Below are 27,425 nucleotides of genomic sequence, written 5' to 3' on the forward strand. Positions count from 1 at the left end.
CAGATGGAGCCATGGTGCTAAAAATGTTTTCAGATAACTTTTTGGCTAAGGAAACTTTTTTCAGTGTTAAACATGATTAATAATTTTGGTATATGATGCACAGAACATCAGATATTTCACTGTATGGAAAGAATGTTTGAACCTTTTTAACTTTTTTCGGATGATGCTCTTTAGTTCACAACTAAAATTAATTTTGAACTGCAGGTAGAGTTCTTCAGTGTGACAAAGTAGGAGGTAAATTGAAAACAAGGAAGCCTGTTTACAGGTTGTGATGACCCCTTTAGGGTAGGCCCTTTGGACCATGACATCCTCAGGCATTATAGTTTGTCTTCAAGAAATTCCTTCAGTGTTCTGTTCAAACAATTTAAATAAAGTGGCACCAGACCAAGGACAGACAGTATGTGACTAAAGCACAATGTAATGAGAAACAGGCTTTTTGGATAAGCTGTAACAGTTTGAATAGCTGATTCATAGATAGGTTGTGGTGAATGTCTAAGGTCTTCTAGGTCATGGTTGGTCTTCTGGCAGTGCAGGATATTCCCAGTAGTATTCTTCAGAAAAAAAACCTTAGTTTAGTACTGCCATTGGCAAGGCTATTCTGTATTACCATATGTAGCCCCCAAATTCCAAGGAAAAAAAATCCTGAATATTCATCTTAAACTTCCTCTAGCACTTTTCCCTAGCTGTCTGCTTTGAATCACCTTGGAGATTACTCTGTTGATAATCTTTCATCTCAGCTGTCTTACAACACTAAATTTGAGTTGTCAAAGCATTTTCTTGCAGGTCAGTCCAGCGCTGAAAGATTGGGTTTTTTTCAACTTCTATAAAGATACTCCTTTTATGTCCAAGGTGTGCATATTATGACCTTGATTTACTGTACGGCAAAACACTCGCTGTTTTTATGTCTTGTATCCTCTGTTGCTTTAGATAATAGGAGCTGACTGGTCCCTTCATCTGCATTTCAATTACACTATGTTTTCTCCTGTATTTTAACTCATTTTAAAATTATTCAGGGTTGAACTGTAAAGCCAGTTGTGCTCCTGGATGCAGAGTATGCTTTATCATGCCAGTATATTTAGTTGTTCATCCTACCACTTGCCTATTGTTAAATACTTGAGTGTTTTCTTTCTTGTGACTCAACTATGCTCAATTTCCTTGCTCTGTGAAAGTTAATGTGCATATTAGTGGTACATTTGATATTGTCTGAAATATTTCTGACTTTGAGTGGCTTTTTAGATCTACATCTTGTACGGTGTTTGCCAAGGAAGATGTACACAGTGCGTTAGAAACATAGATGTCTCTAATGTATATGGTATCATTATGAAAGTCTACCATAAACATGCAAGTGATGCAAGAACCTGACTTCATAAGTCAGCCTGTTTAGGTAAGCATGGAATAATTATTACTGCTTCCCTTTGAGAAGCCTGAGATAAGATGGGTATTCTGGTAGATCACAGGAAGACTGCATCATTGATGCAGTGAGGCTTAAAAAAATAAAAAAGTGCTCCTCCAATGTGTTTTAGGACTTTCATGTTTGTGAAACGCTAGTACTAATACTAGTATTTATGCAAAGTGTTCTGAGACCTCATCTAGAAAGCAAATTTTGGTTGCCCCATAAAAATCACTGTTTCTGGAACTCCTTAATCTTTCCCTACATGAGATCCCTTTTTGATTTCGTCTGTCTTGCAAGAACATGCAGAACACCTGGCAATTATTTGATGAGTTTGTGATAAATCCCTGGAGAAGATCTGACTGAGAGATCTATCTCTGAATGAGAGAGATCTGGCATGGAGTTCTCTAGTGATTATTGTAAGAATTTTCTGTTGGCTGCTAGTGCTTGGCCTACACTTCATATGTCATCTTGTCATAACTGATCGCAATCCACAATTCTGTAAATTAAATGAAGTACTTTTTTTGGATGTGTTTGCAGAAAAAGAAGCAAAGCTGGGAAGAGTAACTCCTCTAGTGTAATCAGGCTGCATATGCAATATATGTACCGATGTTGTATGTAAACTTGAAGCTAACATGTACTGTAGGCTGACGTGAGTTCATTTTACAACTGGAGGAGCGCAGGGGGCAGACTTGCAGGGACTGCTGCTTAAATACTTGCATAGACAATTTAACTTTATTGCCTCTAGGCTTTATGCTGGGATTTTTGCAAGGGAACTAGTCGGAGGCACAGGAACATTACTAGTTCTTGTGTACCTCCTACTTTGAACATTATTGAGTAAATCTTTAGAGTCATCTTGACACTTTTGCATGTTTCCAACCAGCATATTGATGCAACTTTTCAGCATACTGAAAAGTAGATTTAGCTAACTCTTCCCTTTTGCCACTAGCTTTGTGAAGTGTATAGAATGAAGAATTGTAGTATGTTTTTGATTCTCTAAATTGATTTGCCTTTATCAGAATTGGTTAAGAGTTCACCCTAATGTTCTAGACATGTACCTACTCATAAAAGGACTTTTACAGTCATACAGAAATATGTGAAACAAAGAGCCACAGTTGCTCTTTTGATGCAATGAGTTAATAAATCTGTAAGGTAACCAGAATGGATTGTGGAGGAGGTTTTTTTCCTGCAGTATTGTCACCCTCTGAATGGAGAATTGGATTTTCATAGTAAAATTAAACTGAGATGATTATGTACTTTCCCTCTCACTGACAAAGCAATCAATTCAGTGCAAAATGAGAATTGATGTGAGCTTCAAAACTTTTAATGAGGCATCTGAGCCAAGTGACAAGATGGTCCAGCTGGTTAATAGGTCATCAAGAATTCAGTTCAGCTAACACTTCAATTCTGTAATAAGCTGTATGTAATAAACATAATCCTTATTGTGAACTGGTATCAGATAGCAAACTTGATCCATTTATCTTCCATGGATCAAATAGCAATTTTAAAGTGAAAATAAATAGATGAGCTGTCTGTTCTAATACTGATTATTTTTGTATAGCCCAGCATTTTGATTACTGTCCCTTATGTTCAGCCTCTCAGGATGAATAAATTGAATAAAACTTTTAGCCATCTTTTTTTCCAGACTTCTGTGTAAGGAAACACAAATGCTGCCTAGAGCGACCCTAGAATAGAAATCGCTGAAGTCTAAACAGTTGCTTGCCATTCTTAGACCAGATTCCTCAGGACCTGAGAGATTCCAGAGGAGGTCATGTCTAAACCATAGCTTTCATATCTACTGTTTAAAATTGTTCTCTTGCTGGTTGTGTGGAAAGCAAAGGAAAATATATAATTGATTTGATAAAGTATGAATATAGTTCTTAATTTACTCTGAAGCTGCTACGTAGTTTTCATGGCTGTAATATGAAGAGTGCAGGCTTCCCAAAAGAAATTGTGGGATTAGGCAATGTACTGATTAGTCTTAGTCATTACTTTCCGCGGAAGTGGAATTTGGTGCAGTTCTTCAGTTTGGCCTACTTGCTTTGCCTATGAACGTTTGTGCTGATGTGAGAGAGTGGGGAGAGGAGTAGTATAGATTGTATTAATGTGTATATTCACACACAACACAGCTCTGGAAAACAAGCTAGTAATCCAGTAGAGACTCACAGGTGGTACAATTTTGCTGATGTTTGATTTTCCTGGGAAAAGTGAGGTGCTTTACTGCCAGGTATGTCATATTCATGCTGCTTATAAGTGGAAACCTAAAAATCTACACTGGCTGAATTCTTTGGAAGGCTGTCAGCCAGGCAGACTATTCTAGCCCCTTTGGAGTTTTACAGGTTCTCTTCTCTGTTGTCATCTTTTCAAGAGGGACTTGAGGTATAGCTGGCTGCCCCAGTCTCTAAGCAGCATGCTTGTGTCTGTCTGTCTCTGGTGAGCACTGGGCATGAGCCTTCCGTCTAGTATTTCACATGGTATTAAGTGCACTAGTGTAGCAGTGTAGTCATCTTCAGCATTGCTGAAAATAAAAATTCCCACAGTGCTACTGTAACAAAAGGTAAACTTTGTTATTGGGAGTCATACTTTAAGATTTCTTGTGACCTAACATAAAGAAGAAACGTTCTGATCTACTGTTGTCCTGCAGAGAAACAAAAGTGTTTTTCTGCTGCTGTGTTCATGATGCACATATTTGCATACTCCTTACACTTACGATCCCACTTCTGCCATTTGTTCAATGTGAGGAAGTGAGGCAGAATGGCTTCGTATCTCACCAAATTAGTGAGCTCATCTCTGATGCAATGTTCCTAACTGCCTTTTTTTTAAAGCATCTTTGTTTTTGCGTGTTCTAGTTAATCCTTAATGCCTGCTTCCTGTACAGCAATAACAGTATTAGCAGCAGACTTGTTCTGAATGTTCTTATGAATTATGGGATCCTGGAAACTTGAGGATTTAGCCAACTTTCTTTTTTCTAGCTGAAGAGCTGGAGGAAGGACTGTATAATTGTGACTAGTTACAGGTCAGTTGTGTTTAATGGTGCTAGAACTTGGTGCAAGCAAGCACAAACTTCAGTTCTGATGCCTTTTCTGTTATCAGGAGACTCTTGCTGAGGATGTCTCTTCAAGCATGGGTTAAGTCTATGACATTGCTGCCACCAGGTGTCTTAGATGCTGCTACTACTACTGGTGGCACAGGTGCTACTGCATATATAAAAGTGGGAAGTGACTGCATCAGAGGAATATAATTATTGGTGGTGTTCTCCCCCCTTCCCCTGTGGTGTTGAATCATAGCTTCATCAAAACTGACAGTCGCAGGATAAAATGGGGAGAGGTGCTAGTATCTTTCAGTCACATACATAGGCTTTAGTTGCAGATACTCTCCTTTCAATGTTAAGACAAAGTTGTATTTTTTTTATTTTCTGAAGCTTACTCAAGTATCGATTCTTTCAGGGTATGTATAATTGACCTATTCAGACTAAATCCTGACTGATGAAAGCTTCTGTTCACCTTCTGTCTGATCATTGAGAGTTTCTTTTTGCTCCTCTTCTTCCTCCCACCATCAGTTTACCCAAGTATCATCTCTGTCAAGATATGTGTAATTTCTTTAATTCTAACCTTTGAGCAGCAGCATACATTTGCTGTATCACTTACCTGTATCAATGGTAAGAGAAAGGACAAGAAGAAATTTTATTTTTTGGTGTGTTTTTTAACAAACTAACTGCATCTTCTAATGAATATTGTGTTGTGCTACTATTGTTGTGCATTGAAATGCCAGAAATGAAAATACAGAAGAGAATGTAGAGGTAGATGCTTTTCACCAGGAAACTGTACAACGAATGTGAATAATCCCTCAACCTTTCACTTAGGTTGACTACTTGTGTACTTTCCTGAAACTTAAAGCATTTTGAATACCTTGTGTAAGAGGAAGCCTACAAAAAAATATTTACCCTTAATCAGGAACTTTAAAAGGTATAATAGATAACTGTTTTAAGCCTACTCTTTTCCATTGTGCTAGATATGTCTATTATACTTTAGTGTTATCTTTCTCAAGGTTATTTGCATACTCCATGAAGACTGTAGCTTATATAAAATTAATTCTTCTTGTGGAGACTTGCCAAGCAGCAATGTGAAATTGTACTTTCAGTAAGTAAGTGTTAACTTGGCATTGCGTTTCATTCTGCTATCCATTCTCAGGAACTTTGTCTTCCATCTTCAAACTAAGATGAGGAGGAAAGGGACTGAAAAGTTTTGGGCCCCTCACTACAAGAGAGACATTGAGATGCTGGAGCGTGTCCAAAGAAGGGTAATGAAGCTGGTGAAGGGTCTGGAGAACAAGTCTTATAAGGAGCAGCTGAGGGAACTGGGGTTGTTCAGCCTGGAGAAAAGGAGGCTGAGGGGAGACCTTATCACTCTCTACAACTACCTGAAAGGAGGTTGTAGCGAGGTGGCTGTAGGTCTCTTCTCCCAAGTAACAAGTGATAGGACAAGAGGAAATGGCTTCAAGTTGCACCAGGGGAGGTTTAGATTGGATGTTAGGGAAAAATTTCTTCACCAAAGGGTTGTCAAGCATTGGAACAGGCTGCCCAGGGAAGTGGTAGAGTCACTGTCCCTCGATGTATTTAAAAGATGTGTAGATGTGGTGCTGAGGGACATGGTTCAGTGGTGGACTTGGCAGTGCTAGGTTAACGGTTGGACTTGATGATCTTAAAAGTCCTTTCCAACCTAAATGATCCTATGATTCTAAGTGCCAATTACCAGCATCCAGAATGTAGGAATACTGAGATCCTCAGATTCACTTACTATTTCTTTTGCATTGATACGATTACCTGCTTTTCTTCCATTGTAAGTCATTGTTTTGGGACTCTGCAGCCTAATGAGAAGAGGGTGTGTATTATATTCTTCCCTTCCCCTAAACCATGTGACTTTATCCAGCCACCGAGATTGATCTTGATTTCTGAATTCCATAAGTGCAGATAAGGAAACAACACTGAAGTAACAATCAAGCAAACCCTTTCTTCCTAAAAACTTTCTAGAAGTCTTTGCAGAGCTGTTTCTGGGGACGTATGACCTGCGAGGGACAGTTGAGGATTTTCAAGGTTGGGAGACACCTAGCCTTCTGAAAGCTAAAGAGGATTTTGGACATTGGCAGCGTTATGGCAAGGAAACCTGACTTTTTGTTCTTGCCTTTGGCGAGTAGCTTTTTGGTTTGGTCTTTCTCCCTCTTTTTTTTTTTTTTTTTAAGCTTATCTTTTGGCTAATGCATGTATTTTTTGGGGGGAGAAATAATACTTGATTTATCTAAAGAACAAACAGTGCATAGTAAGGCAGTCTCTTTTAATAGATTACTCTATACATGTGTGGAGTGCAGCCTGGGAGCATTGACAGCTATGTTCTGGCAACTCTTAATCTAGTGACTTCTCATATACTACTTTGGGGTATCCTAATCTGGCACTCACTGTCCTCAGTAGCTGCAGTTTTAATGTATTGCTTTTTCTAAACTCTTTTTACTGAGCAGCTGGCAATCTTGGCAGCTGGTGATCTTCCCCAGTGTGCTGATTATCAAGTGCAAATTTCGCAATCAACCCCTACAATGTTGCATAGAGACTGTAGAGACTTGCCTGTGAAAGGTTGGACTATTGGAAGGTAGGAGAGCTGCAGCAAGAAGCATGCATGAAGCAGGAGTTTTCTGAAGACTGAATGTCTTCCATTAGGTGTGTAGACCTGATTCCTACCTCTGTGGTTAGCTAAAGGTTTATGTAACTCTACAAACATTATATTACACAACTAAGCTCTCAGGCAGGGCGCTCGAATACTCTGAGTGTTTGAGAAACACTACTGTCAAATGAAAAAACCCGTGCATGCATACTTTTGGAACAGCAGCTGTTCAGCTCCATTTAAGTTTTTTGTGTTCAGTGGTTTGTAGAAAGGTATACTGGTGGAAGGATCTGTGCAGATCCTGATAAATTTTCATGTCTGTTGCTGTACAGGGATGCATTTTGAACAGTCTCTTCCCCCTCCCTTCCGTTTTTCTCTCTACCTAGTCTTTAACACTGGAAAATCTGAAGTGGTTTGTCTTGATGCAGAAAAGTAGATGCAGTTCTTATGCACCGAGACTTCCATTTCTAGGTACCAACTGTGTAATGCTGGATGATTTTTAAGCTCAGTGGATTCTTTGTTGATATTTTGTTCATCTAGCTCAATGGTCACTGTGCTCATTTTTCCTCTTAACTACTAGATTTTTTCAGGATGAGAACACTGCAGCCCACAAAGCCTCAGTTCCATTAACAGTGCTGAATATCAGAGTGCAGTCTTGCTAGCTTCTCCTCTGATGACCCCTCATTAACCTTGCCTAAAAGGCTTGCAAAGCCTTTCTCATATGCTGCAGAAATGCACACAGAAGAACGTTTGTTCTGTATACTACTTATTCCTCTGAATAATAGGCTGGGAGCAGCAGTGTCTTCCCCTCAAATTTTCAGGCATTTGGAAAGCTTGATAAAATGCTGCTTGGTGTAACCTCAGCACAGATAGTCTGAATCACAACCAAGGTAAATTATCTATCTATAATTCAGCAGCACTTTGAAGTCTGTCATGGCTGTACATTTTCAGATCACACCACTTGAAGACAGTTCATTGCTACTAATTTTTTTAGTGTGCTTTCTAGTACATCTCTTCGGATAAAAGCTACATAGTGTTGCTCTAGTGTAGTTTAAAACAAAACAAAACAACCACCCATTAACTATCCCTGCAATATAGCTACGTAGAATTTCTGGATCTAGCGGTAGGATATGCAGAAAGCTAGTAAAACCTGTCTGTAGTATATAAAGTGTCCAGTCCTTTTCTGTTTCCTCTTTATTATCTTCCTAATATTGTGGAAGAGGGAATAGCTCTCTTAAGTTGTGAGGCAGCTCATGCACAGCTTTTTTTTTTTTTAAAATGCAGTTTAAAGTTGACCTCTATCACCTGTGAGTCTACTTATTTGTAGAAAATGGAGACTATGGGAAGATTTCTGGGTCAGGTTTCTTCTGTTGTGCATAAAGGTTCCCTAGCACTTTGGCTATGTTAATTGTACTTGATATTAAGAAACAGAGGATCACCTCTGAGGAGGTATAGCATGAGTTAGCAGATCTAATTCCTTCCATGTAGAATATTTCTCTTGTTATCCACTTGCTTGGTATCCTGTAGCATGTGTTTGAGTGTGAAGTGCAGTGTGTGTCTTCTGCATAACTGTGTCCATTTAATGCCAGCTGAATTGTCCTAGAATTTAGCTCAGGCCATTTGGTGTCAGTTAGTAAAAATGGATGGCAGAGGCAAGACCCTTAGTTGAGCTCAGTCTGAATGAAGAGCAGACTGAAATGCCCTGAGCAGAGCACGATGCCTTGCTAAGGCAGCTCCCCTGCTGTTTCAGGTACCTGAGCCAGGCTCTGCAACCGCTTGTGGTAGGGTGATGTGCTTTGCAGATGTGTGGTTTCTTGTCATAATGTTAATAGGACAGAACTCAGAAGGACTGTGGAAAGTTAGAAGGGAAAATATATGAGAAATTACTCAGGAGACTCAATGGCTATGTGAGCAACCCAGTTGAAATTTAAGATTAATTTAGGGGCCAGAAATGTATTTTCTTTCCTCATTAAGGATGCTGAATAGATATTAAGCCTTGGCTGAAAAAAATCACCCAACGAATATAGGCATCTTTTGCTGATGAGCTTTGGTTTTTGTGGCTTGGTACAATAGCTAATCTCGGGGGTGGCGGGTTGTTTTGGTTTTGGGTTGGGGTTTTTTTGCATTTATATAAGGCACCTAGGTACAGGGATAGAAAGAAGGTAGTAACAGTTCTGTGTGTAATTCATGCTCCTGTAAATTAAGTACATTAGTGAAAGAGTAAGCCTATGCCTGGTTTATCATGAATGACCAAGATCCCCGTTTTACACTGAATAATGTAAACACCTCTGATAGCTCTTTCCTGACCAAAAGAAATCAGCGGGGAAGTACACGGGTAAATGGAAACAGCCAAGAAAAGCGTATTGAATTGTTCTGAGCTGAACAACTGTTTCACTTGCTGCCTGTCTCCGTTCAGGCCCCTGGCACTGCAGAACTGTGGGTCCCGTGCTGGGAAGCCTTGCTGTTTGTCCTGGCTTGTCAAAACAATTTAATGTAGGTGGAAAGGAATGAATGAAATGGAGTGGGCTTGATGCATCTGTTTCGGTTTGTTCGAAGGGCAGCCCGGTGATTGGGATGTGACACTTAAGTCCTCCGGGGAAGCTATCAGTTCAGGAAGAACAACGCTGGTCATTTTAGAGGATAGTTAAATCCATTTTAGGAAGCAAGCTCTCCTACGTTTTGACAACTTTGTATATTTTTAAATATTTGGGCTGTATCTGCTCAGCCTGTGCTAACTGAGATACAAGAATGTGATTTGCTAACTTCTAGACTTAGGACTTTGTCTTGTCTGCCTAACGTTGCTTCATTATGGTAAAAAAAAGACTGGGGCAGGAGAGAATGTGTCCATTTTTAAATTTTATTAGTAGGAATTCCAAAACAAATTGGTCTTTGAAGGGTAGGATATCAAGCATATGTTATTAACTGTTCTTAAAGTGGTGGTTTCTTTATAAAATTGTTCAAGTTTCCCAGGCTTATGGAAAAGCATCTTATGTGTCTTTCTGTTTTGTTTGGTTTCTGGCTGTTTGATATAAAAATAAAATAAAAAAGAAAACATTAAATTTTTTTAACCAATCTCATACTTTGTGATACTGGAATGTTAAGTTGCAAAACCTCTATATTTGCTTCCAGATGAAAACAGCAAGTACATGCTGGAATGATCCATCTATATATCTATTTAGACCATGAGTTACAGGAAAAAGGCTGCAGGGGATAGATCTGCTTATTTAAGTCACCCTCGAGATAATTTAATCAAATGGAGTGCTTATTTTGAATGATAACGCCACAAACTTTTTGCTACCTATTTAGAGGTGGAGATAGAGCTGAGGGTCTTGCATTCCTGCAGACTCCTGCTCAAAGGCCACAGTGGAATCGGAGTATTGCCCTAAGTAGCTGCCTTGTTGGAAAGACACATCTGGGCTTTTGAGTCTTTTGAAGTATACACTTGTAACTGAGGATTGTGAAAGCTGTCCCCTTCCCAAATTCTTGAAAAATGCTCTTTCAAATTCTCATTATGTGTTGATGGCTGCTTTCTCTCTGCTACAGCTCTGCTGTACAGCAGCTTTGTGTGTGAATTTCATGTGATACCAAGATGTTCTCATTCCCCTGCCTTTCCCCAAGTATTCATACCTAACGTGGCTGGTAGCACCATTTCTTAGTCTCTCAAATTACATATGGTGCTCTATTTTCTTGCTTATCTCAATATTTGAGTAGCTGCAGCTGCTTAAATTGCATCTTTGTACAAGAAGGAGCATAAAGTTGCCACATTTGCCCATACTATCAGCTCAAAGGATGCTGAAATGTAGTATTTGGGATGGGCTTTGTTCTAGTCCATCTCTATGCGGTCTGGGAGATTTTACTGTCTAGTATGTTTTAAGGTTCTGGAGTATGGAATACTCAAGTTTTGAAAGTGTACTTGTCATTTTTAAATCGCATGTTAGCCTGTAGGCTATTTGCAGGTTGCATTAGAATGTAGTTTGTACAAGTATAACCAGTCATTGTGTATACAGATTCATTTTGTTGGTATAATTGTACGAGATCTAGTATTTTCCTGAACGCTAGGGTTGTGGGTTTTTTAAAGTATATTCACCCTTTTCTGTTACCTAGCATTAGTGTTCCTTTAGGGAAAGGGTGTTATGGATGAGTATATGGGTTGTGTATCCAAGGAAATGAGGGTAGTTAAAGGTAGTATGGCATTGCTAGTCTTATGAAACAAGTGGCCTCTCTGTCTCTTTCTTACGGCTCTGTTAAATGTTCACTTTTGCTGCTGCAGTATGCTACTGAAACATGCAATGTTTCCTTGGTTGCAAAAACATAGCTGTCTTCCCTGGGTGAAATTTGTTGCCCTGTGTTTGTGTCCAAACTTGTCCCAGATCACTAGGGCACTCTGACTTTCAAAAAAGTGTTGAATTACTTAGTATATTGTCACTGTCTTGGTGTTTTGTTTTTTTTTTTTTAATGCCAGCACGGAAGTGTTGAGTGTCTGTTTTAAATGTCACAGATATGTTTGCAGGAACACGATGTTACCATTGATGTGACCAGAAAGAGAAATGAGTCAAAATATGCATGCCCGTTAAGAGTCTGTTCTTTGATAAGAGTGATTAGCACTTGTTAGTTTCTATTTGGGGCTAGTAGTACAGTGGTAGGGAAAACTGAGTAAGGCCCTTAAGGGAGGTTAGGTTTACATAGATTAAGATGAGAATTTAATGTCAAATGTCATCTAAAACTGGTTAGTAGTTTGTGGTAGATAACTTGTTAGAATGCACAAAATAAAGGAAATCTAATGCAAATGTATATCTAAAATCTAGGTTTTGGACACAAACGAATGCAGGTGTTCATATTACATAGCTAAACTTAAAAGTGATATAAAAGTAATTGATGGAGCCTTTTTTATAATTACTGTATATAATAATTGGATTTACAGCTATACACTAGCTTTAAAATGTGGATTATACAGATTGAGTGCAGAGGCTGAGAAGAATCTGCTTTATTTTACTGTAAGAATGATTATGTTACTGCAATTTTGTATTGCTTGAAGCATTGAGTGTTTCTTAGAAGCATGTGTGTATGGTCTGTTGACTGGTGTACCTGTTGCAGCTCACTGCTTTTCTGTATCACAGCTGTTTGTAGCAGTCAAGATTAACTGCTTTTGAGTGTAACTTGTGCTGCCCTGTTTATTGTAATGAAATGAAAGCTATTAGATGGGTGAGATAGCTCAAATGGCAGTATTACTTCCTTATTAAAAAAACCTCAATGCCTAAGCAGACATGAATACTTAAATGTTTGCGAAGTGTTTCTGCAAACATGTTAATATTAAAGTTTGTGCAAGTATGCTTATGAAGTAGTGAGAAGAGGTGTAGTGCTAATTTCTGCAGAGTGAAATAGTTGCAGGATTGAAGGCTTTTTATGTCTATAGACTAGATTTGTGAGGCTTAAGAATTTAGCATCTCCCTAAGAACTGTAAAAGTATGTGTGTGATTGACATTCATAGGCACTGATAAGATACTCATCCTTGAGGTAATTTCAAACCTGTTTGCAAACTTTCACCTGGAAGACTTTTACACTTCTGAAAATTGGAGCTTCATCTGGAAACAAAGTTTGTCCATGCGCAAAGATATTCTGTGAACCTCTTAGAAAAAGTTAATGATCTAAATGAATATAGGATGGTTTAGCTTTTAGCATGGCTGAATGGTATTGAGAAAACACCATTACCTGTAAACAAAGGAAGAGGAATTACTGCCTAGAGGACAATAGGAGGTTGTGAGCAGTATAAATAAACTCTGCATGTTTTAACTACCTCCTTTTAATTGAAAAGAAATGTGGAATGGAGCGACTTAAAATTATTACTCAGATTTTTGACAAAGAGGTCACTGGTTATTCCTAAATAACCGTTTAAAAAAACAATTCTAAAATTCTGGGCTTTAAGTATATCCTGGAATGACTTTTTTTAATACAAACTGCATATGGATCCAATTTACGTCAGTCAATCAATCTGCCTGGTGTGACCAGTGCATTGTAATGTGTTGGTAAACTGACAACACTGAATGACACAAGGAGACTGTTTTCTCTTGAGATGTGCAGCTTATTCTGGTAATAGCTTCTGAGAGCCTTGACAATATCTGATAGGCAGTTGTTAGTAGATAATACAACAGTATTGTCCAGGAATGCTTTTTCGTGATCTGTCACTGGCCAAAAGATTGCTTTCTGTCTCTGGTGTGAGTTATGTCTTTTGTTTTCCTTGATGCTAGATTACAGGAAACTTGCTCAATCGTGAGGTCATGCTTTTAATCAGAGAAAATTCAACTCATTCGCTTGTTCCTGTACAGTTATAAGTACATACTGTATGTTAGAGAGGTTTGATGCTCTACCCCCTATATGGAGGGTTAATCCAATCTGTTACCAGTGGTCTGGATACTATACACATAGGAGTAACTAAAGATTATTATGTACAACCTAAGAGAGATGCTTTAAATGATCCAATCTCGTCTACTCTTGACCACTTGAATATTTGAGGACATTGTCCCCCTTCCACCTCAAGTCAGGCAATGGCTAAAGTTATTAGGGCAGGGGAGGTGGAAACAGGAAGAGGAGATGATCTGCAGACTCGCAGTTCTTACCTCTGAGAGCAATCAGATTGTAAGGAAAAATATATGATAAAAAAGACTGTAATAGAATGTCTTCTAAATAGAGTATTTAAGAGTAATTGCAAACAAAATGGCATTTAAGACTACTGATTCTTACTTGTTCACTGACTGCACCCAACTGTTTTTCAAGTTGCTGCTTCCCTGAGTAAGAAATAAAGCAAAGCTTTCTGACATACCTTTTCTTTTTCATTAGGATCGGAAGCTGTCCAAGTCGGAGCGACAAAGATTTAAAGAGGAAGCTGGGATGCTGAAAGGGCTTCAGCATCCCAATATTGTCAGGTTCTATGACTCCTGGGAGTCTACAGTCAAAGGAAAAAAGTGTATTGTTCTTGTGACGGAACTCATGACATCTGGAACATTGAAAACGTAAGTAAATTAAGGCATGCCAAAGCATATAAGAATCATTAGCACAAAATTAGAGCACTAGAAATAGATCATATTTCAGAATATGTAAAAACAGAGCCCTCTTGCTGAGGGCTAAACTTCTGTAGGGAAATTCTTGTTTAACAGGAGTCTTACTAGCACTGCAGGATATGGTAGACCATCCTTTAAGTTAGCAAGCTTGTCATGTTCTTTGTGATGTCCTAGTAAGCACACGCAGAAAACTTTCAGATTTTGAGAGCTCAGGAAGACAATACTCTGTTTTCACTTCTCAGAATTTTTCATTTTCTGCTCCAGCTGCCTTCCATTTAGCACGAGTTGGTTTGTAAAGTTCAAAGCATGAAGTAATTCGCCTCTTTTGGGAGGTTTTGGGTGTTACTACAGTACAAATAATATGTAACAAGAAAAAAAAACCCTACCACCTATTTGTTTAGCTGAAACTTCATGAAGTCGTACCTAGCAAAAATCTGAAAGTATGCAGATGCCTGCAATTTCAACCTGTGAAGTAGTTGCGTGAAACTCAGCCTATTTTTAAGCCAAAGTTAAAGTAGACACCAGCAAATCAAACTGCTGCGTGGGCCCTCTAGCGGTATGTGGGGCCTACGGGGAGTTACACTGAAATTACGCCTTTGCCTTGCATTGTAGAAGCTTGCAGAGCTGTGAGCTTGTTCGTGAGCATCCAGTCGCCATTAATCTACTAGAAATAAAACTGCCAGCATTTGAAATTCAGGGATTGTGGGTCGTTGTCTTAATTCAGTGCCCATTTAAGTCTTGGAGAGGCATTCAAATCCTAAATCTGTAAGCAGGCTGTAGGAGCTGGAAACAATTTGCAATCTATTTGGTTAAAATAGCCTGTGAATGTCTTGTGTTTTTTACGATGCTTATTGATAGCCACAAATGGACATACTTAAGGAAAAAATGGCTCTTTGGGAGTCTGGACTGCAATTACAGGGAAGTGTTTGTGTCTTGAAATAGTACTGGAGGGCTAAAGATACTGCAACTTTCTCTTTAGCCGTATGTTCAGGGAAGACTTTTCTGAGGTTAAGGTATTTCAGATAAAATAATAGATCTGTTGCTTCATGTGCTGTTTTCAGAGCAGTAATAAAGTAAAGGTTTTACAGCTCTGTACAGATGCCTTTATTTAAAGTTACCTAATTTTATGCTAGAATATGTAGTGTTAGATTTAACTTTTTTCTCCCTTTCTTACTCCTTTCTCCCTCCTCACAGATTTTAATATTTGGATTGGCTTGTTATGTGGTGGCATAAGCAAGATGATAAAGTAATAATAGACAATTATAAAGTAGGGTGTTGGTAGGAAGAAGTACCTCAGATTTGCTGGCTATAGGATTATTTTGTACTCCGAAGTATGAAGGTCTCTGTTTTATCCAGAAGGAACTAATAGGCTCTTTAATTGAAGATCTTATAAACTGTAGACTTCTGGGTGGGGTTTTTTCCGCACTATTGTATAGTTTGTATTATAATTGTGATTTAATTTATTCTTGTCCACTTCACTTGACACTTGACAGGTAAACTATACGGGAAATTTCTGATGTGCCAAATTTAATACCACTAAGTATTTCATGTACCTGTGTCATATTCCTAGACTTACATTGCACACTTGTGTTTGCTTATGATATTTGGCTGACTGAGTATTACTTCCATATCTTTTTTCAGTATGTTTACATTACCTGCATTTAATACAAGTGATACCTTCCTCGTTTTGGGACTTGGGACATAGACATTGTTGTCATTTGATGTAAAAAAAGTGAACAGAAGAAAAGTGTGGCGATATCTTAAATTAAATTGTCCTCATTTTTTTTCCTATTTGTATACATTTATATATATACATACGTAAATAATGTTAAAATATTGTGGACTCATTCTTTTCAAATGCTGTCTGGGCAAATTTCTAATTTTGCACGAAGAAGAGTCCCTGAACTTCTGCATACCAGTGGAAAAGTTTTATAACTCAATTGTAAGAATTAAACTGCTTTCTGATATTGTATGCTATCATGGAATTAAAATATTGGAAAAAAGAGAGTTGTCTATTTTAAAAATTGCTGTCTTCATTAATAGTATAATTAAGACTTAATTTGACCTAGGTCTTAGCCACTAGTTTTGTCTAAGGCCGTTGTAGTGTGCGTTCCTGATCCACTTCAAATGAATTTGGCAGCTATCTGTTAGGACACATACCTTCATAATGACCTCTGCTAACTTAGTAGGGTTTCCTATAGCTCCTCGAGCTGAGATGCTGTAGGTCAGCAGCCTTCCTGCTTAAAAAAACCCCAACCAAAACCAACCTTGAGACAGAAAGCCAAACTCTAGTTCCTGTTTCTCTCTATTCATTGAAGCTAACTATTAAGAAAGCCTTGTGTTCTCATCTTTGCTTGTATTCTGTGCAAAGATCAAATATCTATCTTTTAAAATTGACTGCTACCCTGTGAAATAGAGAAGAATGACATTGATTAAGCAGGAACAAGTTCAGTGGATGGCCACCAAGATGGTCAGGTGCTGGAGTACCTGCTCTGTGACAAGGGGCTGAGGGAAATGGACTTGGTCATCCTGAAGAAGAGGATCCTTTGGGGGAGACCTAACAGCAGCCTTCCAGGGCATATGAGGGAGTCAGTCAGGCTCTTCAGTGGTGCATGCTGGGAGGATTAGAGACAACAGGCATAAATTGAAACAAAAGAGGTTCAGACTGATATAAGGAGAAGCTATTTCAGTGGTGATAGGCAGTGGAACAGGTTGCCCCAAGATGTTGTGCAGGCTCCATCCTTGGAGATACTAGAAACCTGACTGGATACAGCCCAGAGCAACCATGTCTGACTTCATGGCTGACCCTACCTTCAGCAGAAACGTAGACTAGAAACCTCCTGAGGTCTCTTCAAGCCTGAGTTGTCCTATGATACTAGGAAAATTGAAAACATACTGGCTAGTAGGGTTGTCTGTGTATTTTTATGTACTTATATACACTTCCATTTTAAAATGGTTTCTGCGTTAAGTGACATGTGACTTAGTTCATGACAGTGTTATGGAAAAATGACAGCAACACTGCAGGATGCTGGGTGATGGTTGGACCCAGGTCCTTTAACAGTGAGAAGCTGGCAGTAGACTAGCATATTTGAAACCAAGAATGTAATTAGGGATTCCAGATGCTGAACTGAAGTGCCCCTACCATGTGATCTTTGGAACAGGCTCAAGAGAGATGAATGAGGGTTGTGTCAATAGCAAGAATTCAAGTGGTAGCTGATGTGATCCAGAACCTCCTTCAGTTTGTCTCCTTCCTTGGCTTGGCTTTTTCCCCCGCATGTCTTTACATTCTCTTTTGAGACTTGATTTCCTTCTGGAACTGTCTCTCAATTGCTTTTACAGATCTGTTTTCACAGCAGGATTATTGCTAGCAGCTTGATTTTTCCAGATCTTCTTTTGAACTGGAGAAATTAAAGTAAAAGGGATTAATATACTGCATTTTTATGTTGGCGTTGATTCAAGTTATTTCATCAAAACTTTTTCTTCTGATTAAGTGGATATGCAGAAGAGACTGAACACTACCACAGAATAATTGAACATGACTTGGTTTTATTTTAAGATTGTAGTTGCTAGAGTCCATGCTGGTCACAGAATTTACTACCAGTCTTATAGTAGTGTGAAACTGGTCTTTTAACTAAGACTTTGACTGAGTGACATTGGTTGAATAAGAATAAAGTCCTTGCTCTATGCAGCATGCTAGTTCCTTTCTCTAAATGTATTTCAGCCCATACTTTTTCAAGAGGAAGAAAACAACTACTCTTCACTTCAAACTGTTTTACCTAAAGAGGGGTTGTGAGAATACGCTGCTGGAAAGCACTTGAATACTGTCATAGGTTATTCACCTTTGTGGCATCTCTAATTTGTTGAAGTTAAGGAGTAGAGTAAGACCGTAGTCTTAGGTCATAAGCATTGGAAAATATTTTTGATATGGAATTTGACTCTTCTGACATGAAATTTTAAAAAGTGGCAATGTTAGAATAATTAAGGTTGGGTCACATTCTACCTGCAAAGGGATACTGACTTTATGTATGAACTCTTCCATGTCAATTATTTGGCAGAACCTTTTTAAAGATTTCCCCGCACCGTCCATATCTGTCCATACTTTTGAAGTAGTGAGTAGTACTAATCAGACTCGGGTCATCGAAACCTGTCCTGCACCAGGGAAGTGATCTCTAAGAATTTCTAATTTGCTTGACAGCTAGCTCAACAAGTAAATTTGAAGCAGGTTTAAAGTGTAACCTGGAATCCTTGACCAGAGTGCTTGGACTAATTTTGATAACTAAGGTAATTACACTTAGAGGTTATAACTATTTAAGAAGTTTCAGGATAAAAGGTAGGGAAGTAAAAAAAACTTAAATGAATAGATAAAGAATTGTTGTAATGCATAAGCTTTTAACTCTTTGTCAGGGAAGCAGTGCCTTGAAACTTAGCAAGCCAACTGCCTAATTACCATAGGGTGACTTTGTATGCGAATGAATTATTAGCTATAGATTAAGCATTTCACACTTATCTTTCAGCACTATAGTCCCCTGGCTAGAAGAAAGAGAGTAGAAATTCTGAATAGGGCAACTTAAGTTTTAGGAGGGAAAAATCAAGTAGATTTTAAAATGGAAGGTGAAGTTGAAATTTGTGCATCTCTTTAATTACTATTTTCTAACTTCAGAACAGCAAATGATACAGCATAATCTACTACTTGCTAGCAGAACCTGTTTAACCTACTGTTACTTTTTTCATTAGGTATTTGAAAAGATTTAAAGTGATGAAAATTAAAGTACTGCGAAGCTGGTGCCGTCAGATACTGAAAGGCTTACAATTCCTACACACGCGCACTCCTCCCATTATTCATAGAGACTTAAAATGTGACAACATCTTCATTACTGGCCCCACTGGATCAGTCAAGATTGGAGACCTCGGTCTGGCAACCCTGAAACGAGCTTCTTTTGCCAAAAGTGTGATAGGTAAGCTTCTCCTGTTTTGGAGGCTGGTGAGCCAGTCTACCTATTTGGAAACTTGAGTCTTTTAAGAGCTTTCCTTAAAAATATGGCTTCAAAGGTACATGGTCAAAGCCTGAAAATGTGTAGGCTTTGTTTCTTGGCTGTTGAGGTCATTCTGTGTTCCGGATTAGATTACATGTTGAAACTTTGGTTGTGTTTTTGATATTTGTATATTAACATTAAGTATTTTGGAATATAGATTCATTGCCCTGCCCAACAGTTTAGTGCAACATTGTTGATAAAACCACTCTTGACTACATATAAATCTCAGCTTTAATATGATGCTTCAAGAAATGTACCAAATGCATTTTGGTGACCAAACAACGTTTTGATATTTAGTCTAGCATTAATTTATACAGACGTTTTTTTCTGATTGTCACCAGGGGTTAATATTAAATCTCTTACACTTTGACTAATCAGAAACTAAGGTATACCAAAGAAAGTCAATATATATATTTTATATCACAGTCACTGTGGTATAATGCCTTACTGAGGCAGTCTATAGAATGTGGATTTATGTAAAGTAGGAGGATGCATTGGGGAAGTATTGCCTTATGCTTGCTCTGTTCTTATGTATCCACTAAGAACCCTTTTCAGAAATTGATTTGACGGAACTATATAGTCTTTCCTGTGAATTCTTTAAAGAATTGGTTTTATCAGCTTTGTTTTTATGGTTGGGTGAATAGACTGCAGGGAATGAAGTTGCTCTCACTCTCAGTATTTAGAGCTTGCTAAATGCAGTATTACTCAACAGTCCTATACTAGATTCCTAGATGGGATCAATGGTGTATACCTGCAAATTGTCTTGCAAGCTGTCACTGAAATATTTCCTGCTTCTTAACCAGGTCAAAGTATTAATAGGAAAGAAAAGTATACAGTGTCCAAAAAAAAAATTTTCTTAAGCATACTCATTTATCCTCAAATTTATCATTGGAAAATTACCACTTCATACTAGCTATCTGTTAGCGGTTAGCCTTTGGATGAATGACTGCAATTACATGCTTTTTTTTTTTTGGTTTAATGCAGTGAAAACAAGCAATGTGGCTATAGAATGATCTGTAAACTGTCTTGAATCTGGTGTCTGCAGGAAATAATTCTGTGGTTAAATTTACAAAAAGCAAACTTGCATCTCTGGCTTAAAGTAAATCTGATCATACAATGCAGTCCCTTTGCTTACAGAGGGGACGCTGTAATGCTTCACTGGGCAATAATTTTCTGCACACTATTTAAATGGGACTTGTTGAATCTCACGCTCTATGCTTGTAACTCAATCTCTCTGTATTTCTGAGTATTTTTGACTGTAGGATGTCCCTCACTAATGCCTGTATCTGCAGTAGGCCTATAAATATACTGCAGGTGGGAAGGTAAGTATGTGAAGAAAAGGGCTCTGGTGAGTGGCCTTTGCAGAAAATTACTTTTTATCCTTTTTTCATGAAGATTTATATTTGTAACAATAGAGTTTTTCATTGCAAGGCCTTTCCAGAACCATTCTACTTCAAAAAGTAGATGGAGAGCACCAGGTCAGAGACTAGCTGTGGGCTCTTACCGATACTACTTCTTTTGCAGCAGAGGGCAGTCGGGTGACTTTTGAAACAAGGTTTAATATTCCTCCTTTCTTACAGGGAGAAAAGGTAAGTGTGTTAACTCTCCTTAGTATTCGGTTTGCAGCCTATGGCTAGTCTACAGTTTTCCACTCTTCTTATCCCTTTCCCTTCATTTGATTCCAGCCTGATCCAGTCTGTTTTGATACTTATATTAACTAACATGCATAAAACAGGAATTGCATCAGTCCTTTCATGCCATTCTTATTCCATAAAGGCCTTGCAATGGAAGACTCACAAAGTATGTTGATGCAACAGAGTGACTAAGGGTTTCCTCCCTCTTCTTTTTGCCTCCACTTTCTCTTGTCTCACAGGTCTGCCCATCCGCTTCCTCCTGCGGTGAGTAACGCCAGCAGCCTCTGCTCGCTTTGAGACATTTAGAGTCTGAATCGTTCTTTTAATTTAAGGTACCCCAGAGTTCATGGCCCCCGAGATGTATGAGGAGAAATATGATGAATCCGTTGATGTATATGCTTTTGGGATGTGTATGCTAGAGATGGCCACGTCTGAGTATCCTTATTCCGAGTGCCAAAATGCTGCGCAGATCTACCGTCGAGTGACCAGTGTAAGTCCCTGCCCACTACTGATTCTAAAGCTACTACTACTAGCAGCAAAGGAGTACAGCTGGATAGCATGGTACTGTGCAAGTGTGTGTGGGGAAAGAGAAGCTGACAAGAGGTTTTTGGGGGATGGGTGGAAAGGTATAGGATGGTTCAACTTACCAAACAGTCAGAAGCCTGTAAAATAATGTGAATGGAAATAAAATTTTGCATGTGTTCATACTCTTCCTTCAGTATGTAAGAAGGTATTGCATAGGGTTTAAAAAACAAAAACAAAACCCAAAACGCATTAGAATCATAACAGATTATTTTCTAAGCCACTGGGGGCATGGTGGAAGTATTTCAGTCTTGAAGATTAGCTGGTAACTTTGTTCTCTGAAATAAAGCTGGGTCACAAATTCAGAGCACTTTGGCTTAGCTGCCTGCCAAGGCAAATCATAAATTGTTACCTAGGGTGATTTTCGGTTAATAGTTTATTGAATTCCAAATGGCCCTTAGCTACTGTGTGTTGGGTGCATTTCTTGTAATTATGCAGTGGAAATACTTGATAAATAGCAGAAAGGTATTCCACCCTGAAAAGTGCTGGTAATTATAGTGGTGGTGGAAGCATTGTGAGTGAAACCAAATAAGGCTGAGAAGGCAAGCAAGAGATTTGAGTTTGGCCATCTGACTAGACTAAGTGGAACCTACAGACCTTGAACGTAGGAAGCAGAACTGGAGTGATAGAAATATTCAGAATGGTTGTGGCTAGATTTACTTTGTGATCTCTAAAACAGTGTCGTGAAGATTATACCAGTGCAGTAAAACAAACTGCATGAATTCAGCCTGCTGATTTAAGCATTCAGAAAGAATAGCGAGGTGGCCACTTGGAGAAGTAAAGACTTGCATTGGATTTCTCAAATACCTGTGCAGATGTGTGCAGGGAGGAAAAAAAAACTTACCTCTTTCTCCGATCCGTAGACAAATGAATTCCTGTTAATCTTTTTGTGTGTATTATCTTGGAAAAGTTGAGGATTTAATAAAAGACTTGCTTAGCTTTGGAAAAATAAAATGCTCTCCTATTCCTGATGCCTCACACTGTAAAAGGTAGATGTAATTACTGACTTACAGATGTGGAGGGGAAGGGTCTTCATGTCAGAAGTAATGAATTCTGAAGGAAGTGTTGGTGAAATAAAAGACTGTTCCTTGTTTGAAGGGGAGTATCGGGGAGGCACAGAAGGAGGAAGAAAGAAGGGATAAATGGCCATTTTGGTTTTTTTGAACAGATGTTAGAATAAGTTTTTATATCTGTATATATACACATACATACACACACAGAGTCTTTTTTTTTTTGCATGTTGGTGGATTTAGCTCTGATTTTCTAAATAGAGAGGAAAAACAAGGGTAAAATCTAGCCTTTACTCTGCTTACAGCATAATCTGATCTGCAAGCTATTTGGATCAGTGAAAGAAAACGAAGTATCTTACCAAAACAGTCTTAGTGGTACCTTTGGCTATGCTTATGTATGTATCTTGGCCAGAGCCAAAGAAGTGTAATTTTGGTATAGGATGGGCACTTTTTCTCAGAAAAGATACCTGATGTAACTGCCCTGCCCATTCCTTAAAAAGTGCTAGGAACTGGGCTGTGGCGAGAATAATCGGCTTTTGAGACAATCAGGCTTGGAAGTCCCCAGGTCTTAAAGAGCTGTCTTTTCTCTGCTCTGTGAAGTACTTAGCAACTGGAAAGCCTTGTAGGGGCTTGTAGCAGATGAACTTATCTAGAGACTTACCAGGGTTTGACTTACCACTTGTTTATTGTGCTTGATGCTTCTTTCTCCTCATTGTTTTTGGTTGACTGTTGAACTTCTAAGTGGATGAGAAACACTGGTAATTTTTCGGTCTGTCCAACACCACCTTCTACTCTACTCTGCTGCTGATGGTTCATAGATTAAATTTAATTGTTGATTTTTTTTTTCCCTGCTGTTTCATCTACTGCTTGAGAGCTCTAAAATGTACTTTGATATGAAATCAAGGAAATCTTGTTTTCTTTCAGAAGGAGCAAAGGACAGGAAGGTAAATAAAATGAAATGTACATTTTTCTGCTTCTAGGCAGAGAATGAAAGGCTATGTGCTTTGGTATATTTGGGGTTTTTTATTTCATTGTAGTTGTAAAGCAGTCTGTTCAAAAAGCAAAACAAAAACCAAAACCAAAACTTGAATAACTTTCAAGGAAGGCTTTCAATGAATAAAAGACAATATTATCTGGAAATAAAGCACAAACCTGTCTTAACTGATAATGGAGAATTCAGTGTTTCTTCTATAATGTGGAAGGCAGAACCATGTTATGAGAGTGAAATAAAATACTCTTTGTATTCTTTTTACCACTCTATGAAAGCTCTGTGAACCAATGAAAGAGCCATATAGTTTTCTGCCCTTGTCCTTTGCTAACTGTTAAAGAAAATTAGTTTTTCTTTCATTTCAAAGGAGACTTCAGAAGTTTAGACAATGTCTGCAGTTGTGGGTGAGGGGTGAACCAGTTGAAAAATTCAGTACTTAACAGGACAGTGTGTGAACCATCAATAACAGAGTGGAGTCAGAAAACTTCCTGTGTAGGTGACTCCACAGTACTTACCAACACACTTCCTTTTAATGTATGTTGGAAGGTGAATGTGGTTTGTGGAAGATGTTTAACATTTCCTTTTCAACCCCTTAGTTTGCTACTTTCCTAGGCATGTTTTAGGAATATTTTGAGGTAGCAGCTGTAGTCCTGCTGCGCTTTAAATGAAAGGATTATTTTATCTAGATGCATACACAGAGACCAGAGGGAAAGACAATAATAATGATCTGCTATTGACAGTCATGAAAGATCATACCATATGGGAGCTTAGAAACCACTGAAACCCTAAAGGCAATACGATCAAAATGTGCAGCCACTCAGTGCAGGCAATACATGTTTAAATTAATTGATTTCCTTCACCCCCTTTGCAGTAACTGTTAGGCTTAGTAAAAAGCAGAGTTGTTCCATTAGCTTAAATCGTTGCTATTGCTTAGGACAGAAGCCTGTAAAAGGTGTCTTAATGACCAGGGTGTCCTCTCAAGACTGGACTTGGTACTACCAGCTTACATTGTTTTCTGCCATTTTGGCTGTGCGTTGGTCTCTCTTCTAGGATGGCCTTCAGCCGCATTGCATTTTGACCTTACACCTTTTGTGATAAGGATTGCTCTAGCTGATGCCCAGATACTGCAGTGTTGGGTTGGGGTGTTAGCCAGGCTTGCTGCGTACTAGGTTATGTGTTCTACCTCTTCTGTTCAGGGTCTTCCCTCATGGTTGGAAGCAGTTTTCTGATTAAATAATAGTTAGGTAAGCAAAGATCTAGATAGCAGATCTAAAGGCTGAAGTTCCTCCTGGAGATGAGACATTTTTTGGCCCAGGCAGTTAGTGTTGCTTCACATCTTGGATAATAACACTGCTACATGAGTCTGCTGTTAGCAAGATGCTTGTCTATATTGTCTACATTGTCTCACTGGTAAGTTCCTGTTTTTCCTGAAAGTGGTGCTGGGGTAAAGTTCCCAAATTTTCCGTGGCCCAAGAAACAGAAGTGTACTTAAATTGGTTTTCTGGTTCACTTTAACTAGAATTCTTCTTCTTCTTTCAGTAGAAGAATCTGGATAAATGCCTGGCTTAAAAAGACGACTGCCTACAATTTGTAGGGCTCAAGGTGTTATGCTGAACTTTGTTTTACAGTTCTGGTAAGGAAGTCAGCAGGAGTTTGATACAGAGTATTGATCTCTGTACTTGCACCCTCTAGCATACGCAGTCCAGACCCTTTCACTAGCAGTTTCTTTAGAATAGAAAATGAGATCTGTGTGTCTTGTCACTCAAGCACAAGAAGAGCCTAACCTTCCTCTTTGTTTTCATTAAATCATAATGTTGCAATTTTGTCTCAAAACCCCCTGTTTTCTTCATGGAAGCTATCCTCTGCTGTTCTTTGGAAATGGTTCCAAATAAGTGAGTAGTTAGTACTTAAAGAAACTGCAACTCCTGGGATTTTTACCTTATTGGGTGGGGGGGTGGGAGGGGAATCTCCTCTGAGATTTAAGCAGTATGTCTCTTCAGCTGGGACTGAATGAATCCAGTGGGCACTCTACTGCCTACTTGGCCTCAGAAAAAAAAAAAATCTAAGCCTGTAATTAATTGAAAATAAGCTGCACTATTAAGGGTAGTCTTGCCTGCTCCTGTGACTTATTTTTTTTTTCTCCTCTGCCCTCTTGCACAGACACAACTCTGTGGTATACTACTAGATTAGGGAATGGATCATCCCCCCTTTTTTTTGTGGTTTTTTTCAATTCTGCACCATATCAAAACAATACAGGCAGTTCCAATACAAAATGTAATCAAGATACTTAATTCTGCTCACTTGCACAAAAAAGGAGTATAATATCTTGGTAAAATTCAGGAAGGTTTCCCTGTCTGACTTCGTTCCTCTCTGGAGACTGGTATTCTTTCTTTGACCTGTTCCATGCATATTTCAATTAAACAATTTGTCACAGGAGATATTTCAAATGGGATACATGTGCATTTAAATGAAAACAGAGGTATTTATAGAACAGACATCTTAAGTATGATTTCTTAATTTAGTCTGTTTGGGAAGCAATGCAGTCAGTGAAGTCATAACTAAGTGAGTAGCTTCAGCTGCTTTGTCTCAGCCTCTGGTGAGACTGATGTTGCCTCAAAAGCTAGCTTGGTTTTTTCTTGCTCACATTGCAGTTATCACTCACAGGTGTAGTATAGATCGCGATTACTTCTACACTATATTTCCTTCAAGCTTTCATTTTGCAGCACAGAGAACTTTTATAAGTGTGTAGAGGTACTGATTACTCAACCTCTAATACTTGGATGTCCCAAGTCTTAAATTTTCTAGGTGATTGACAAGTCCCAGGACTAGTAAAAAGACAATTAATGGGTTTATTATGCAGATTTGTCTCATTCTTGCATATCTACCGCTAACATAAAAATCCAAACATGTTCATTGCAAAAAAGTTAATAAGACCATCCTCAGTTTCAAATGTACTAAGCAGCTGAGTATGAGCAGAAAACTCCCTTTTCTCTTTCGCCCCCTCCCATTATATAAACTTACCGTTTAAGTTCTCCTGATGGACTTGTGCTCTATACTTAATTTTCTCCACGCTTACTTTGACAAAGTGAAGTTTTGCACTTGTCCTTGCTTTCACCAAAAGTCCAGCCTCTTCTCTGTAAACAAATGTCTGCCTTCTGAGCTGGCCTTAAGATGAGAAGGGGGGGGAGTATTTTGCATTTTGACTTTAAAAAAAAAAAAGTTGTTCTGTACTGAAATGTTCCACAGAGTGGGCACAACATTTTTCTTCTTTGTTCTACAGAGCTTAAAAAAAGGCCTAAGGGAACAAGGTACATAATGAGTAACCTGACCAGGCAGTGTCTAACTCATTTAAAAATCCTTAATTTCCTTAACTGGTGGGAACTGAAGCTCACTCGTTACAGTGAAGGTCATTCTCTTGGCTGAAAACCAGGCAGTTACAAAGTGCTGCAGTTTGGTCAATTGGGGTGAAATTAATCTCTTCTTTAATGTCTTAAAAGTTAGGCATCATAATTGTCTAGACTAGTCAACTACTTTATTTTCATTAGAGATGCAATGGGCAAAGTATCCCACCTCTTTTTTTTTTCTTCTTCCTGAGAGGTCCTAGGCAGCAAATATAAATGCTTCACCTCTAGACTTATGATTAATTTTACTTGCAGTGCTTAATGAACGCTGATGAATGTCCTCTTTTGCTTTCTGGAAGCAATATGCGACTTTTTTTAGGCATACATAAAGCTCTGTTTCTTTATTTTGAATAACTTGGTTTCTTCGCCTGGTTCAGATAAATACAGAGACACCCTTCCTATCAAGCTTTCAAGTGGAAAAAGCATTGGAAAAAAAATCAATGCAGAAGTAGGGGGAGGTAACCCTCAAACAGAGCAAGTAGTCTTTTGTTAAAGCAGATACTGAAAGACCATGAACCTTCAACCAAGCACAGGAAACAGATTAACTGTAAGAAAGGGCAAACTCTTGTAATTGCATTCATTGAAAGAAGGAACTTCAGGCACTTAAGTCTCAAATGGAAAAAAAATTGCGTGTCAGATGCTATTCCTCTGCATCACAGTGAATGGACTAAAGAATACTTA

At 38.5% G+C, this 27,425-nt stretch overlaps 1 protein-coding gene and 1 long non-coding RNA gene across 12 annotated transcripts in view; one reads left to right on the forward strand and one right to left on the reverse strand.

Moving 5' to 3' along the window:
- WNK1 (WNK lysine deficient protein kinase 1) overlaps positions 1–27,425 on the forward strand; it is a 108,642-nt gene that overhangs the window by 23,155 nt on the left and 58,062 nt on the right. For all 9 annotated transcript variants that reach the window (XM_076341074.1, XM_076341093.1, XM_076341083.1 and 6 more), the window contains exons 2-4: positions 13,876–14,048; positions 18,831–19,051; positions 21,096–21,253. In XM_076341074.1, the coding sequence (XP_076197189.1) occupies positions 13,876–14,048; positions 18,831–19,051; positions 21,096–21,253 (552 nt within the window). The remainder of the gene's footprint in view (positions 1–13,875; positions 14,049–18,830; positions 19,052–21,095; positions 21,254–27,425) is intronic.
- LOC143161845 (uncharacterized) lies at positions 9,874–26,520 on the reverse strand. Of its 3 annotated transcripts, none has more exons than XR_012995600.1 (5): positions 26,365–26,520; positions 23,032–23,092; positions 17,239–17,494; positions 13,859–16,711; positions 9,874–10,060 (listed from the first exon to the last, which is right to left on the reverse strand). It is a non-coding gene; the product is annotated as an uncharacterized LOC143161845 (long non-coding RNA). The 3 variants fall into 3 exon arrangements; XR_012995601.1 differs by having other exon boundaries at positions 13,859–14,032; positions 16,584–17,494; XR_012995599.1 differs by having other exon boundaries at positions 13,859–17,494.

Source organism: Aptenodytes patagonicus, chromosome 1 (assembly GCF_965638725.1).
Source record: "Aptenodytes patagonicus chromosome 1, bAptPat1.pri.cur, whole genome shotgun sequence".
NCBI classification, from domain to species: domain Eukaryota; kingdom Metazoa; phylum Chordata; class Aves; order Sphenisciformes; family Spheniscidae; genus Aptenodytes; species Aptenodytes patagonicus.